The 16,494-nt window shown below is 34.6% G+C and overlaps 2 protein-coding genes across 5 annotated transcripts; both read right to left on the bottom strand.

Annotated features, from left to right (window-relative positions):
- Positions 1-2,322: 2,322 nt before the first annotated feature.
- LOC309490940 (C-C motif chemokine 4-like) lies at positions 2,323-3,350 on the bottom strand. Its single transcript, XM_082160269.1, has 3 exons — positions 3,061-3,350; positions 2,800-2,917; positions 2,323-2,688 (listed from the first exon to the last, which is right to left on the bottom strand). Exons 1-3 carry the CDS (start codon positions 3,122-3,124, stop codon positions 2,460-2,462), a joined length of 411 nt encoding a protein of 136 aa, XP_082016395.1. The 5' UTR covers positions 3,125-3,350; the 3' UTR covers positions 2,323-2,459.
- Positions 3,351-5,247: 1,897 nt separating this feature from the next.
- On the bottom strand, positions 5,248-11,218 carry LOC309490875 (monocyte chemotactic protein 1B-like). Of its 4 annotated transcripts, none has more exons than XR_014202861.1 (6): positions 11,059-11,198; positions 9,938-10,085; positions 8,918-9,035; positions 5,861-8,811; positions 5,593-5,716; positions 5,248-5,481 (listed from the first exon to the last, which is right to left on the bottom strand). XR_014202861.1 is itself a non-coding variant. In XM_082160168.1 (4 exons), exons 2-4 carry the CDS (start codon positions 9,999-10,001, stop codon positions 5,385-5,387), a joined length of 279 nt encoding a protein of 92 aa, XP_082016294.1. In that variant the 5' UTR covers positions 10,002-10,085; positions 10,931-11,218; the 3' UTR covers positions 5,248-5,384. The 4 variants fall into 4 exon arrangements, 2 of the variants coding, with proteins under 2 accessions (XP_082016294.1, XP_082016293.1); XR_014202862.1 differs by having other exon boundaries at positions 10,931-11,197; XM_082160168.1 differs by lacking the exons at positions 5,593-5,716; positions 5,861-8,811 and having other exon boundaries at positions 10,931-11,218.
- Between the last annotated feature and the right edge of the window lie 5,276 nt (positions 11,219-16,494).

The following is a 16,494-nucleotide window of genomic DNA, read 5'->3' as shown; positions in this document are numbered from 1 at the left end:
TTTATTTTTAAGAAAGCGTTTGATATGTATCTAAACTCCTTGAGGTACTCTAAAAACTCAACTGCATGTAAGTGTTACGAAAGCAGACTCATTATTGTCTATTATTGTTCATTACTGTCTTGTCTTGTTTTTGTATTTGTTATTGTTGCATAAAAATTAAAAAAAAATTAAAAAAGGATGTGAGCGCCGCGTAAAAACAAATAGAACCCATTATAATCACTGAGGCTCTCAACACTGGGTACAGTATACAGATGCACGTTCAGTTTCTGACATACTCCACAAACTTGAGTCTGTCGACAACAGGACAAATGGAAGAGAGAAAGAACATTCGCTTTGAAACGTCCAGTTTAAACAGCTCTTTTGCGTCTCTGTACAGACTTCAGAAGGATCCCAGTGTCGGAAACAACTGGATGTGTTATTTCATTCCGGATCACATTGAAGGATTATATGTTTGTTCGGAGCATTTTGTTTTGTGAACGAGGCACAGTGTAATACAGAGTTTGCAAAGAAACTTTTGTTGAGAGATGAAGCAGCCAACTGTATTAGATCTGTAACAAACCAATTTCCATCAAAAGCATATGGTGCATTAGCCTGACATCGCCATACTCAGATTCTAGTCAGAATGTGAGTCTGAAACTGCTCCATTGGGCTGTGATTATGGGGCGTGTTTCAACCGAACCAGGAAAGAAAATGCCTCTGCACTCAATTGGATAGACCTACAACCAATCAGAGCAATGGGGTAAGTGTATGTTCTTCATTCATCTTTACGATTGACAAATGCCTTGATGGTTCTCTGTTCCTCTTTTAAAATGAATGCGCTGTCGATATCTTCTATAACAGACGCAATGGCGGAATCTACAAATCTCAATTCTCCAGCGGCAGCCATCTTTGTTGTAAATGAAATTCAACCCAAACGCTTTTTGGTGACGTGGATGATTACGTTACTGTTGATCATCTGTCCATCATCGTATAAAGCCCGCCCTGACAATTTGATTGGTCCGAACAGCAACAGCTCTGGTCTCCACAACGGATCAAGTCCAGACCGAACTTCCCGACTTCAAATGTTGTGGGCGGGGCTAAGTTCAGCTGGCATCCAGGCCAATGGTGCATATCAGATTGCATTAAAATGATTAATAATGAAGGGGTGACTTTTTTACTATTTTCAATGTCTTTTTAAAAAACATTTACAGTCATAAATTATTTGTATGTTGTGAGGTATTGCTTTGTCACTGTTGTATAGAAACTTCTTGCTGATATGAATGCAGTAGGCCTATAGGCACAGTATACAGTTATTTTTATATATTTTTACGAGGCCAAGTACACACAGAGAGCATCTGGTATCTTTTCAGTCTAAAATGACTTGAGACCTACTTGTCACGGTTCATGAATTCACTGTCTCTTCCTTGTCTCGTGTGATTGTGTGTGTATGATTAGTGTGTGCCAGCTGATTCCACTCTACTCAGCTATATATTCTCAGTGACTGGTGTTTCCGGTGTTTGTTCCTGTTCCCGTTTGGCATTCTCTCATGGTCTCCGTTCCTATTGGATTGTTTGTTGTGTCTTCGTCTCCGTTCTTCGTCTTCACTCTCTGGAACTGGACTCGTCATTCATCCACCATCCACCTTCAGCCCGGTTGCCCGTCGAAGTCCCTGCGTCTGTCGTATTTTGTGTGAACCTGACCTTCTCTGTTTATCCTCGAATAAACGTGATTTGACCTGCTTTTGCCTTTTCTCTTTCGTTCATGACACTACTAGTGCAGACAGTAGATTGTGGATGAAGACAGACGAATCTTTCAGTGTACCAATTCAAAGAAAGACGGTAGTTTTATAGTTTGTCTGTAAACCTAAATCTAAATAATTTAACCAAATTTGCATTTGTGCAAAGATCACTGGCTTAACTCTGGAACAGTCTTTGGCCCGTAGTGCTTCTTCTGATCCCTCACACGTCTTAAAGAGAATCAACTTCAAACATCCAATCTTTATTTTTATTTTTTGGAGTATGTTGTGTAAGAACAGCATGTCTTGTTATAAATGTTATAAACTGAATTGCTGAATTATATATATATGTGTGTATATATAATGTAAAACGTGTTGGTAATATGGATATGATGAAGCTGTCCTTATGGATGCGAAATTAATTTCCGTGAAAACTAACAATAAAGTTGTATTCATTATATCAAATATTTATATTATTTGCTAGATTTTTTATATTTATTTACTATACTTTTTTTTGTATTATCCATCTTCTTTCGCTACTGACTTTTAAATAAAAATAAAATAAGTTGAAATACCATGATTGCATTAAAAACATCACAACATTATATTCCTTTTATATTTTATTAAAAAATCTCCAATCACATAAGTTATTTTATTAAAAAAATATTTTCATATACACATCAGAAATAGTGGTCAGATATACAATATAAAATGCAGAGTTCAAGTAGAAACAGTTTAGCTTGTTTTAGACTGTTGGTCTCTGAGTCTTTGCTGGAGTAGCAGTTGATGCAGCAGAAGATGATTTTGTTTTTGCAGCAGTTATTGTTGATGTAGTTGTTGTTGATGATGTTGTTGTTGTTGTTGTATTAGCAGATGCAGCAGATGTTCTTCTCTTTTCCACTTTATCAACATGGCCGTTCACCCAGGTGGTCCCTGGATCTACACAGATCTCTCTACCTTTTAATGTCTGAAACCTGAAGGGGAAAAGGACAAAACAAGATTTAGTAAAAAGTTTTTTAATGGAGTTTCTCATTCAGATTGACTTTGCAGTTTGAAAATGAAATAATGTTTAAGATAATACTCACACAATGGCTCGTCTGGGACACTCGCTGCTGGTCCAGAAGTAAGACGTCACCAGTTTCACAGGAATCTTCACATTACTGAACTCCATACAGCACTTTGCCACATTAACGGCTAGGGGAGCTGAAATATGGAGACAAATTGTTACTAACTTATTACAAATTTGCTATATTTTTAAATCACCTAATGCAACAAATCAAACTAACCTGACATAAATCATCTGAAACAATACATTTTATCTTAATTATCATTCAAAGAGTCCTCACCGCTTGAAGTCATCGGCACAGAGCAGAAGAGAACCAGGACCAGCAGAAACATCAGGCTTCTCATTCTTCAAGATGTTTGTTCACAATGACAGAAAGAGTCTGTAGAGCTTGAAGATCTCAGAGCAGATGTGTCCAGAATAACGGCTGAGCTCCTTCTTATATACATAGTAGGAGAGGAATTCTTCAAAAAGACATTCATGTAAATCCATTTCTGAGTAACAATATTGAAAGATGCGAGTTGTTTTTAGCTCTTCCTTTTCCTTCATCCTTTTTCTGCTTTGTTGTTCATGTAAAAAAGTGGAAGGAACTTTTCTTTCAGATTCACTGAAAAGGTGTTCCAGAAAAACAACACGACTTCCTCTTTTCAAGTCTGCTGTGCTTAGCATTAAAGGGTCATGACATGAGAAATTCAAATTGCCTTGATCTTTTGACATATAAGAGGTCTTTGTACCATAAAAAAAAATAATAAAAAAAATCCTGCAAGTTTCAGAGCTTAAAACGTCCTCCTCAGTATAAAAAAAGCTTTTATTTAATCAAGCTCCAAAAAAAGCTTGTTTATATATTGCGGGATCTGTGACATCACATGGGCGGAAAAAAGTGCATATGACTGCGTCCAGAGCAAGACATTGACGAATACATCATCAAACAATAAGCCCCGCCCACTGTCTGGCGTTCAGTCGCATAACGGCTGACATTTGCCTGGATGTGAGCTTCGCATCAAAAGCAAATAAAACTCATTATTATAACTGAGACGCTACACTTTCTGACTTACTTCACGCTCTTGAGTCTTTTAATTTTGTTGAGAAATGAAGCAGTCAACTGAGTGGATCTGACAACAACATCAAATTAGTTCACAATGCTTTGTCTGTAATTGATAGTCTTTCCGCATATATTTGTTTTCTGCAAAAAACTTTATTGACATTATAAGTGAACCTAATGGAACATATTAAAATAAAATAAAAAAATCGATGTCATTACCCCTTTACACGTACTAAATATGAAGATTTCATAAACAAAATTTCCTATCACCAAATATTAGATGCTAAACCTTCACCCCCTTACTCACAAAGTAACCCCAAAGACCCTGAATAACTGGTTCAGGTGTTTGATTAAAGCTACTAAATCCACTATTGTTAAACTTCATAGTCTAATAGAGAAGCAACAGTTAAATTGCTTCACAGAACTAAAATATGCAAATGTAATAATAAGAAAAGGGTAGTTTTTCTTTTATTCACATTTAGAAAAGTAGGTGTGGTTTACCTCTGAGTTAAACATTCACTTTAAAATGTTATTTATATTCAGACTAAAACACGAATTAATCCTTTTTCAACTAAAAGAAGAAAGGAGGAGAGTCTCTGGAAATTTCTGAAGATCCACCCTGAGATCTACAGGATCAGATGTCTATTTGATGTGTGTTTACATCTGGAAGACGTATTTTTTTAGAGTGTTTGCTTTTCTGAAATACATCTCAAGGACGATTCCTGTCAGACGTTAAACAGACATTTAGAAAATGTCTTTAAGGTGTTTATGATTTAGAATGTAAAACTGACATCTTAAAGACGTTTCTCAGATGTTTGTAGAGGTTTTCCAGATGAAGCGCTCTTTAACAAGACATCTTGCAGAAGTGTGTGTGCTATCTAGAAGCTTCCTGTGCAATTTCTTTCTTTCCTGATTTTTGTTTTACGATGCAATTATATAGCAAACAGTTCGTTACAAATTGTAATCTTAAAGTTGTAGCCCTTGTAATCTTACAGATACAGATTTTGGTTTCAGCAACAGTTGACAAGATTTTTAGTATGGTTTTATTATTATTTATAATATTTTAAGAAATCTTTTTCACTGAAAGCCTATCAGACTAAAAACATTTCACCACACATTGGAAGTAAAAGACGGCAGAACAGTACCAGGAAGGACACAGTTTTTCTGATGTAGATATTTAATTTAGTTAATTCTATTCATATCAAGTATGTTGTATTATAGTACTTACAAGGGAAATGTGTTTTTTTTTTACAATTTTTGTGAACAATTGTCAGTTGACAATTCATGTTAGCCTGAATAAGATACTTAATACATATACTTTGTTTCTTAACATCTATATAGATCCACCAGATATATAATTTAAATAATACGTTTAATTTCCAAATGTGTGCAATAGTGGATAAAAACAATACTGCATGACAATAGAAATTATAATTTATATTTTATTAAAACAACAATCCAATCACATCAATAATTCAGTAAAAAAAATAGTTTTATATACACATCAGCAATATACAGTATGAAAGGCACAATGCACAGTTCAAATAGAAACAGTGTAACTTGTTTTAGACTTTTGTTCTCTTGTCCACTTTATCAACATGGTGGTTCACCCAGGTGGTCTCTGGATCTACACAGAACTCTCTACCTGCTAATGTCTGAAACCTGAGGGGGAAAAGGACAAAACAAGATTTAGATCAAAGTTTTTTAATGGAGTTTCTCATTTAGATTGACTTTGCAGTTTGAAAATGAAATAATGTTTAAGATGACACTCACACAATGGCTCGTCTGGCACAGTTGCTGCTGGTCCAGAAGTAAGACTTCACCAGTTTCACAGGAATCTTCACATTACTCAGCTCTCCACAGCACTTTGATTGTGCCGCTTCAATTGCACTGGTCGCTGAAATATAAAGACAAATAGGCCTATCACAAATCTATACATTCCCATCACCTAATCAACTAATGCAACAAATGAAACTAAACCTTCCATAAAAAATCTGAAAACAATTAATTTTATCTTAATTATCACTCAAAGAGTCCTTACCGCTTGAAGTCATCGGCACAGAGCAGAAGAGAACCAGGACCAGCAGAAACATCAGGCTTCTCATTCTTCAAGATGTTTGTTCACAATGACAGAAAGAGTCTGTAGAGCTTGAAGATCTCAGAGCAGATGTGTCCAGAATAACGGCTGAGCTCCTTCTTATATACATAGTAGGAGAGGAATTCTTCAAAAAGACATTCATGTAAATCCATTTCTGAGTAACAACATTGTAAGGTGCAAGTTGTTTTTAGCTCTTCCTTTCCTTCATCCTTTTTCTGCTCTGTCGCTCGTGTAAGACAGTGAAAGGTACTTTTCTTTCAGATTCGCTGAAAACGTGCTTCAGGAACGCAACACACGGCTTCCTCTTTTCAGGCCTTGCTCAGCATTAAACGTAGACAACTAAATCTAAAGATTTTATGATCAAATCTGAATCTGAATGGAGGTGTTTGATTAAAGCTACTAAATCCACTATTGTTAAACTCACAGTCAGCACTAAACTATTGTTTAGTGACTTTTCATAGTCTGATAGAGAAGCAACAGTTGAACTGCTTCACTGAACTGAAATATGGTAATGACAGTGAAAGTAATGACATGAAAAGAGGAAGCTTTTCTTGTATTGACAGTATTAGAAAAAAAGGTGTGATTTACTTCTAAAACAATAATTCACATTTTCTGACTAAAAGAAGACATTTCTGAAGATCCATCCAGAGATCCACAGGATGCTTTTAATAATTAATTTGACAAATTGTGTTCCACAGAAACTTCGGTAACACTTTATGATAAGCATACAGTAATAAAGTACAAATCATTAACAAACTATTAGTTTATAGTTAATTCATAGTTAATATTGTAGTCTCTACATTGTTAATAGGCCTATATTAAAAAACTACACAAATAGTGAGTCCTTTATTCATTGTCACTTTAACACAATATTATCCTTTAATTAGCTCGTATTAAAGGAATTGTTAATTGATTATTATAGGACTAAATAGTTTTCACTTTAGATTAGGTCACGGAAAATGTCATTAATTAAGTGCTTTAAACCAAGCTTCATTATATATATATATATTTTTAAAAGTTTTAAGGAACACTTAATACACTTAACACTTAATGTATTTAATCTAATAAAGGTTGGTTTAAAGCACTAAATTAATGACACTTTCCAATTCTATTATCAACTATTTGCAGTTAATAATTTAACAAAGCATAAAAAAAGATTATCTAACTTTACATATGAGATAATTAAATAATAATAATAAGTGTCAATTACAGTGACAATAAATGAATATTTGATTGTATAGCCTAATATATTAACAATATATATGAACTATGAATTAACTATAAACAAATAGTTTGCAAATGATTTGTAAGTACTTTCTTACTTATTATAAATTGTCATTGAAACGTCCTGTACCTTTTTTTGCTTCTTGATTGTAATCTTACAGATGAACTCCTTGTAATCTTACAATTACAGATTTTGGTTTGCAGCAACAATGGACAATTTTTAGGGTAGCACTTTATTTTACAGTCCTGTTCCCCATGTACATATTATGTATTATAGTAATTGCAATAACTGGGCAATAACTAACCCCGAACCTAACCTTAACCCATATAGTTATCTTATATTAGCCAGTACGTTCTAAGGTAAGTACACGTACACGTAATTTTGTTAATTCTATTAATATCAAGTAAAGTATTTTAGTGCTTACAATGAAATGTGTTGTTTAAACAGATTTGTTAGTCATTTTTAGACAATTCATGTTAGCCTGACTGAGATACTTAACCTTTGTGCATCCTTATGGACATTTATTTTTATTTTATTTTATCACTTTGCCTGTGTTAATGCTAACGGCATAAAATGTTTGTATTTTTACTGGAATTTTACAATTTCACCGCCATTTCCTTTAAAAAATCTATTTTGCACTATAGGTACACAAAATACTTCCTCTCAGCGCCTTTTGGACAAAAATGTCTGCATTGAAACCCATTAAAACTGCAATTTTTAATCCCAGGGACATTTAACTATAAAATGATGCAATCTTTGTTGAGAGGCTTTCATTCTGTTGGCAAGGCTTCAAAATAAAAAAATATTACGCCATTTTTTCAGTTTTGGCCTATAAAGCAAATACTCGCTTTATTCCTGTTTTCTCAATTATAGATTGTAGACTGTTTTCTATAATTATATTATAGAGCCAATTGGATAAATTATGCAACGATAATTGTGTGGGTGTGTTGGTATGGATGTCTGAGTGTGGTTTGTATGTATGTAATAAAAGAAATGTGTGTATGTCTGAGCTTGTGTGCGCTTGTAATATTTGAGAGAGAAAAACTCAACTGCAAATCTAAAACCCAATCACTGTGTGCACCAGTGGAGTTTTGCATGGCATCCAATGGGGAAAATCTGTTACTGCGCCCAAACAAAATCTGACCGAAAGCTCATTTGAGATATCATCCTCAAATTTGGAACACAACTTGTTTAGATTTATGGCTTTGAATTTCTATCAGTTTTATAGTTCAACATGTTTCTTAAAATATACATTTTATATAAAATAATGTTCATAAATCATTTTCATAAACTTAAACCTATATAACTTTTTTGGGGATTTACTTTGTAAATTCTTTTTACTTCAGCAATAATCTGCCAAGGGTCTTCTTTAAAATGAGACCAAACTTCTGTCTGAGCTCCTAAGCTTCAAATTTTATGGACTTTTTTTAATTGATGCACAAGGGTTAATACACTTTGTTTCTTAACAGAAGATATATAGACTTAAATTTAAATAAAAAGTTTATTTTAAAAATGTGTGCAATAGAGGATAAAACAATTCTGCATGATGATAAAAATGATCAATTATATATTGGGAACTCTTGTTCTCTTGTCCACTTTATCAACATGGCCGTTCACCCAGGTGGTCTCTGGATCTACACAGATCTCTCTACCTTTTAATGTCTGAAACCTGAGGGGAAAAATACAAAATATTTAAATCAACGTTTTTTTTAATGGAGTGTCTCATTCAAATTGACTTCGCAGTTCAAAAATGAAATGTCTAAGATGACACTCACACAATGGCTCGTCTGGGACACTCGCTGCTGGTCCAGTAGTAAGACTTCACCAGTCTCACAGGAATCTTCACATTACTGAACTCCATACAGCAGTTTGCCACATTAATGGCATGGGAATCTGAAATTGGAGACAAATAGGCCTATCACAAAGGCAGTTATATCCTAAGTTGCTATATGTAACAGGGTGTACACCCGCCCGCGAGGGGATTTCATTTTGCGAGAGGAGTCAGAGGTTTTGTAAATAGTGCTTGAAGATGAGGTTTTGTGTTTAATGTTTTCATAAAATGGAGCAAGGTTTCAGAAATTGTGTTTTAGCAATTGAGAAAAACTGTAATTTCCAAGTGTTATGTCTGATTGGCTTGTGTGTAGAGTTTTGACATAATGAGCCAAATTCTGCAAAAAGTGTGTAAGCAATAGGCAAAAACTGTAAACACATTTCTTGCAACCATCACTCACTTTCTTAAACCCTTAAACATAAAACCAAATTTTGAGAGAAAAGGCCAAGTATATTTGGCCTGTACTTGAACTCAATCTTTTGATTGAGAAATACTGTACACTTAAAGTATAATTAAGTATTCAAAGTATACTTGGCTTGTAGTTGTGTTAACTCTTTTGATCGAGTAGCCTATTAAATATACTTTTTTACATAGTTTTGCATACAGTCTTATGAAACTTACATTGTGTGACAATATTGATTAGAATATTGATATCTAATTCTGCATATATCTGAATTTTTGTGTAGGCTAGTCCACTGAAAGTGTACATAGGAATTTACTCTGATTCTACTTTACTCTTTCCCCACCATTGACTGAATTTTCCAGCTAGGAAAGGGCTATCACAAATATGTACCATGCTCATGCAAAAAATTTAAAAAGACAAAAGTTTTCAATTACTCTTGTTACTAACTTATTACAAAGTTGCCATATTTTTAAATCACCTAATGCAACAAATCAAACTAACCTGACATAAATCATCTGAAACAATGCATTTTATCTTAATTAAAACTCAAAGAGTCCTCACCGCTTGAAGTCATCGGCACAGAGCAGAAGAGAACCAGGACCAGCAGAAACATCAGGCTTCTCATTCTTCAAGATGTTTGTTCACAATGATGCAATGAATGAAAGAGAAGTTCTCTTGAGTTTGAAGATGTCAGAGCTGATATTAGGACCTGTTCAGAAGGCAGAGGAAACAGATGAGAATTTACCTTGAAAGAAGAGGGAAAAATGAAGAAGCATCTGCACTGTCGCAGCTCCTCAGATAGTGTTTATTTACAACAATCAGTTGGTTTCTGTTACTTCTTAAAAGCACAAATAAAATATTTAACAATCTTAATTTATCTCAGTGTCCCTTTTTCCATAACAGTCCAATTTAGAATTAGGCTATAAATAAAATAATCACATTTTATGACTTGTATACCTCTTTTATAAATAATTCACAAATTTCCCCTATAAGAGTGGATTTACAAAAGATTCATATTCTATGCATGTTGTTCTGGTGTAGCATGTGACAAGCAAGTGTGCCAAATGGAGTAATGATGATGTGTCTTTGCAAAGGCTAAATGGTCCCAACAAAAAAACTGTCACACTATTGTTTGCGATCAAAAATGACCACCATTGAAAATGAAAGGGAAACAATAGGACAAATATGAAAATACAAAACAATGCAGCTTGTTTTTAATCGTTAAATTAATTAAATATGTTGGATAATTTCCATGTTTTCCTCGTGGGACTACGAGGGAACAGGAATACAAATAAAATACAAAATAATAATAATGATGGGCAAGGATAAATATTGACTGATTGAGTAACGAACGCACTTTGAACACTAGTTCACTAAATCACGGTCACAGTTTCCGGTTTAATAATCATGTAACCCTTACATAATTTTAGCATGAAAAAATACAGGCTACATTAGGCTATATCACCAGAATTAGCTACATAATACTATTCAGTGTCGCTGGAGCAAGAATCACTTTTGTCATTTTAGAAAACTCGAACATTAGCCTAGGCCTACCTCAAAAAACTTTACAGATGGATCCTCCAATCTCACCAACGCCACGGTTTATATTCACAATCTATTGCAATAGCCAAAGTATCATTCAATTTAAAACGTGTTTTTATTCTAAAATACCCATATTTCACCTTTAAGAGGAGGAGAAATGAAGAAGCAGGAATCGTGTCTGCTCTTTCACCGCTAGTCTGATGGTATCAGGATGGTATGAGGAAGCAAGCGCAGCTTTCATCCGATATGAACATGCCAAAATAAACTACCCTTTGTATTGTCCACACAAAAGTCACTTCAGAATTTCAGAATTTCACAACTCCACACTTTATTGAGAAAATAAACCCGTTACTTCTGTTAACTGAGCCATGAACAATTTACACAATTATTGTGCCTACATATTTGTGTGCATAGGACTGATGAGTAATATGTGTTATATGTGTTATAAAAACGTCTGAGCACATTATTATGTAAGAGATAGGCCAGGGCCGGCCCGCGGCATGGCAAATGCTAAGGGCGCCACTCATCCATAGGGGCGCCAAAATGATTGAAAGACTGATTAAAAAAAAAAAAAAAAAAAATTTTTATTACTAATACTATTTTAAAACCATTAATTAGAAATACTACCAAATAAAGCAAAAAACTGCACAAAAACTTAACTAAGTCCCCCGACTCCGGTTCGGCGCATCAATCTCCCACCGCCCAGCGAGTGCTTGAAGTGCGTCAGAAAGAGAGCGCGCGCGAATGTGTTGCGCAATCAGTTGTTGGTAATTTGTTGTGTAGCATCGCCTCTCGGCGCATTGTTTTTGTTTGAGGGCGCTTTTTGGCAGATGGCCGAATTTACATGACACATTATAAATTAGCATTATAGTCTGCAATAGATGCAGTGTCAAAAAGAAGAGAAGATGATAAAGACAGAGGTAAAGTGATGGAATGAATGAACAGTTTATCTAATTGCATAGTAGTAAGATACTATAATTTAATGGCAGTTATTTTTTCCTTAAACTTTATGCTAGCAGTTGTTCTGAGTTCTCCAGAGGCCGCAGACAGTGTGATTTTGTAACAATCATGCCAGTTTTTTAGACGCATTTAGGCCTACTATCACTTTTTTAATCAATGTTTTACACTTTGTGCAGTGTTGGGGGAAATATATGGCTTTTTTGTTTTGTTTTTGCCAAAATTAGTAATGATATTTATATACAGGTTTATTAAAATAGCAATGTTTTATGTCAAATTCACATTAAAGAATACATTTCTCAGTTTCATTCATAGTGTAAACATGAACCGTGCCATAGTTTAGTGGAAGATTGCTACCATCAACTGGAAAACAAACACTTTTGCTAGAGCTCAATGAATAGTTTGTGCATGAATGACATTTGGACGATGACATCACTGTTTTATCCAGAGTGGCTATATAATTGAACTAAATTAATAACTTATTTACAACAAAAATAAACCATCACTGAACTTACTTAAGCTGGACTGTGACACTATTTTCTTCTAGATCTGCTGTACAGGAGAAGCAAACTTTTTTGCATTATTTTCCTGTTATCTCTGTAAAGCTGCCTTGAAATAATCTGTATTATAAAAAGCGCTATATAAATTAAGGTGACTTGACTTGAATGCTAGATATAATACTCTTGCTATTTGTGTTTAGGCTGTAATGTGTGTGTGTGTGTATATATATATATATATATATATATATATATATATATATATATATATATATATATATATATATATATATATAATTTAGCATATATATAGGCTAAATTATCATGAACACAATGACGGGGTGAAATGGGCTGTGATGCATGGGGCACCAGGTAAAATCTTGCCTAGGGCAGCAAATTGGTCAGGGCCGGCCCTGAGATAGGCCTAGGGTACGATATAGTCCTGTACTTTTCTCCAAAATACATTCTTGTAAATCCCTTTCCAAGTAGCCGTTTGAAGATTTTTTTTTTCTTTTTCTTTTAATCTTTACTCTTCCTTTACCACATCCCTTTTCTGCTTTGTCGCTCATGTGAGAAGGCGAAAACTACTTTTCTTTTAGATTAATAGAAAATGCGCTTCAGGAAATCAACACACGGCTTCTTCATTTTCAGTCCTGTCATGCTGCCACCGGTTTCAAAGACCATGCAGGCTTAAAGCCAAAATGCATGTTTGAGCCGTTTTAACTGAAAGCAATTTACACTGACAGATCTTAAAATATATCAGTGCCATTGTTTTTATCTCAATATGCACATCACTAATGTTTTTTTTTTTCTTCTAAGGCACATTTAAAAAAGCCACTTAAATTCACTAATTGAACTAAAAAGCATAATCCTGGCTTAATTTGCATTACATTTATTCATTTTGCAGATGCATTTATCCAAAGCGACTTAATTTAAGTCCTGTCTGTGAAACTGGGTCTACATGTAATAAATCAGAAGATCTTCATGATCATATCAGAATTTTTACCAAAACTCATGCTCTAAAAAGAACACAACCACTTCTTCTTTTTTATAGTTGCTTTTCTTACTCTAATAGAGAAGCCAGTTAAACTGCTGAAATAAAATCTACAAATGTAAAGTCAGGAAAAGTGCAGCTTTTCTTTCACATGTTAGCTTTCACTACATTCACTATACTAATTTATTTTATATCAAACTAAAATGATAAGTGTCTGGACCTTTATGACGATCAATCCAGACATCTGCAGGGTCCTTCAGGATCCATAAGACCATATGTGTTCCTCTACTTGTACATTCATTACAAACTGGAATTTTGTAATCTTACAATGACCGAACAGAAGCATTGCACACAAACGTTTGGTATGGCATTATCTATCTGTAGCCTAGCACTCTTCTACCATCTCATCCCAATCTAAAAAGTTATGGAAGAGCATTGACAAATTACTTGGAAGGGAAAAATCAGCAAATAAACATTTAAAACTCATGGTGGATGGCTGTATCCAGGATGATGATCAGATTATTGCGGAATGTTTTAATGATTATTTTATAAATTCGGTACGAGATACGGTACCAAAAATTCAACTCACACAAGCTTTAACCTGTGATGATTCTGCTTTCAAGTTTTCCTTAATCAACACAGAAAAGTTGAAAATGTAATTTCACTTCTATCTAATAGTAAAGCTAAAGATATATATGGTTGTGATACAGCTTTTCTTAAACAACACAAGACATCTATTATGATACCTCTAGTGATGATTATAAATAAGTCTTTTAACGAAAATATTTTTCCTAGTGTATTTAAGCCTACCATTGTCACCCCTGTCCATAAATCTGGGGATACTCAAGTGGTCTCTAATTATCGACCCATCAGTATTCTCCCAGCTGCATCAAAGGTAATCGAAAAGGTTGTGGCAGAACAACTTATAGCACATCTAGACTCTAAGTCCTTTTTCCATCCTATGCAATTTGGTTTCAGAAAAAAACATTCCACTGAAACTGCATGTTGCTACTTCCTTGAGGAGATTAAAACTAGCTTAGATCAAGGAGGAGTGGTGGGAGCAGTCTTCTTAGATTTACGCAAAGCCTTTGATACAGTTAACCATGAGGTACTGATACACAAACTGGCCAAATACAACATTTCCACAAATGTCCAAAATTGGATAAAATCCTACTTGATAAATCGAAAACAATGTGTGCAAATAAATGGCACATTGTCTACGTCTCTTGTCTCTACTATGGGAGTACCACAGGGGTCAATTCTAGGGCCACTGTTGTTTTGCTTATATATTAATGACCTGCCTTCGGTCTGCAAGGGCATAAATATTGTTATGTATGCTGATGACACAGTATTATATACCCATGGGAGAAGTGCAACAGACGTAGGCAAAAACTTATCAAGTGTCATGAGCAAGGTCAGTGACTGGTTACATGACTCATGCCTCACATTAAATGTTGAAAAAACTGTAACTATGTTTTTTACAAACCGGTTTACTTAAAACTTATCCGGAAATTTTAGTAAATGGCCAACATATAAAACATGTAGATACATTTAAATATTTGGGGGTAACTCTAGATTCCACACTTAGTTTTAAAGGTCATGTTAAAAAATTGAAATTTAATTTAGTAAACTTTAGATACATAAGAAACTCTCACCACTGAAGCATCCAGTACTTATTTAAATGCAATGATCATCTCCCACCTTTTGTACTGCATTACATCCTGGTCTCAGGCATGTAAAACAGTCATAAAACCTTTAGAATCTTTGTATAAAAACTGTCTCAAGATCCATGATAAAAAAACACGTTATTATCATCACTGTCAAATACTCGTCAAATATGATATACTTAGTTTTGATAATCTAATAAAACACTCAAATGTGTCTTTGCTACATAAAATCATATATAGTGCTACTGCTCCCCCTCTGAAAAAGTTTGTGACACCCTGCTCCGAAAAAACAGTGCGAACGACTAGAAGTGTAAAAAGGGGGGAGTGTAGCTTCCCACAACGTAAAACCCAATTTGGGAGTTCCTCCTTCTCATGTGTGGCCATGAGGCAGTGGAATACCCTTCCCACGGAACATATCTTATGTACAGATTCTCACACTTTCTCATGCCTGACAAAGAGTTGGTTGATAAGTAAGCAAGTTTGCACACATCTTTGAGATATACCTGTGTGTGTGTGTGTGTGTGTGTGTGTGTGTGTGTGTGCGTGCGTGCGTGCGTGCGTGCGTGCGTGCGTGCGTGCGTGTGTGTGTGTGTGTGTGTGTGTGTGTGTGTGTGTGCTTAAGATGCTACTGAACTGTTTAAGTGTGTTTGCTGGAGAGAGAGGTGACAGAGAGTAAATGGGCTGATGGCCTCCCTGGTTCTGTTTTTTGCAAACTTGTTTGTTTGTAATTACAATGGACATAATTTTATCCATAATTCTGTGAAATTTCTATTGTAAAATTGTTATCTTTTTTTATTTTTTATTTGTCATACTGCTCATGGACTACAGGTGGAAATTAGCAATTGTTGCTATAACCTGGCCCAAGACATATTCTCTTGTTTAACAAGTTTAATGTTTATTTGTGCATTTTCCCTGTTTCAAATAAAATAATTTCCATTCCATTCCAATGAAAGCCCATCAGACTGAAAACTTCTATCAGTAGGTGGCAGTAGATGACTGTAGAACACTACCAGGTGCTGTAGGCTACTGTATATCAAAAGCTTACCATGCTCATTTTGTTCTTCATTTGTATTAATGATTTACAGCATTTACAGCATTTTCATATTTATATTTGCCTTCAGTGGTTTTAGTCATATTTAGATAATTCCCATAAATCTCAATGAGAGATTTAAAAATCAAAATCATAATGTAACAACACCAAAAAATCTAAATAAATCAAAATCCACCACCAGATGTCAGCCGAGAACTCCTCTTATTTAGGATCTGCCAGTATGAAAGCAACTGTTTCTCTCACCCACTGTACTTCCCAAAACCATGCGTATCTCTCCAGACACATGTATCTTACTTCCATTTTTTAAAGAGGCTGAAATCCACTCCATTGTGAAGGTATTTTATTTCCATACAAACTGTTTAAAACTTTCAGCATTTCATGAAGCTCAACTCATAGTCTGACAAAAGAGT

Source organism: Leuciscus leuciscus (assembly GCF_965113295.1).
Source record: "Leuciscus leuciscus genome assembly, chromosome: 25".
Taxonomy (NCBI): domain Eukaryota; kingdom Metazoa; phylum Chordata; class Actinopteri; order Cypriniformes; family Leuciscidae; genus Leuciscus; species Leuciscus leuciscus.
This window is presented reverse-complemented; position numbering and strand designations above follow the sequence as displayed.

What these genes read in the sequence shown, in the direction of transcription:
- LOC309490940 (XM_082160269.1), bottom strand. Translation starts at nt 3,124, where the DNA reads ATGAGAAGCCTGATGTTTCTGCTGGTCCTGGTTCTCTTCTGCTCTGTG. An exon ending in TGTGCCGATGACTTCAAGCG is followed by an intron (nt 2,918 to 3,060) that starts GTGAGGACTCTT and finishes TCCATATTTCAG; the next exon opens with CTCCCCTAGCCGTTAATGTG. An exon ending in TGTCCCAGACGAGCCATTGT is followed by an intron (nt 2,689 to 2,799) that starts GTGAGTATTATC and finishes TTTCCCCTTCAG; the next exon opens with GTTTCAGACATTAAAAGGTA.
- LOC309490875 (XM_082160167.1), bottom strand. Translation starts at nt 5,924, where the DNA reads ATGAGAAGCCTGATGTTTCTGCTGGTCCTGGTTCTCTTCTGCTCTGTG. An exon ending in TGTGCCGATGACTTCAAGCG is followed by an intron (nt 5,717 to 5,860) that starts GTAAGGACTCTT and finishes TTTATATTTCAG; the next exon opens with CGACCAGTGCAATTGAAGCG. An exon ending in TGTGCCAGACGAGCCATTGT is followed by an intron (nt 5,482 to 5,592) that starts GTGAGTGTCATC and finishes TTTCCCCCTCAG; the next exon opens with GTTTCAGACATTAGCAGGTA.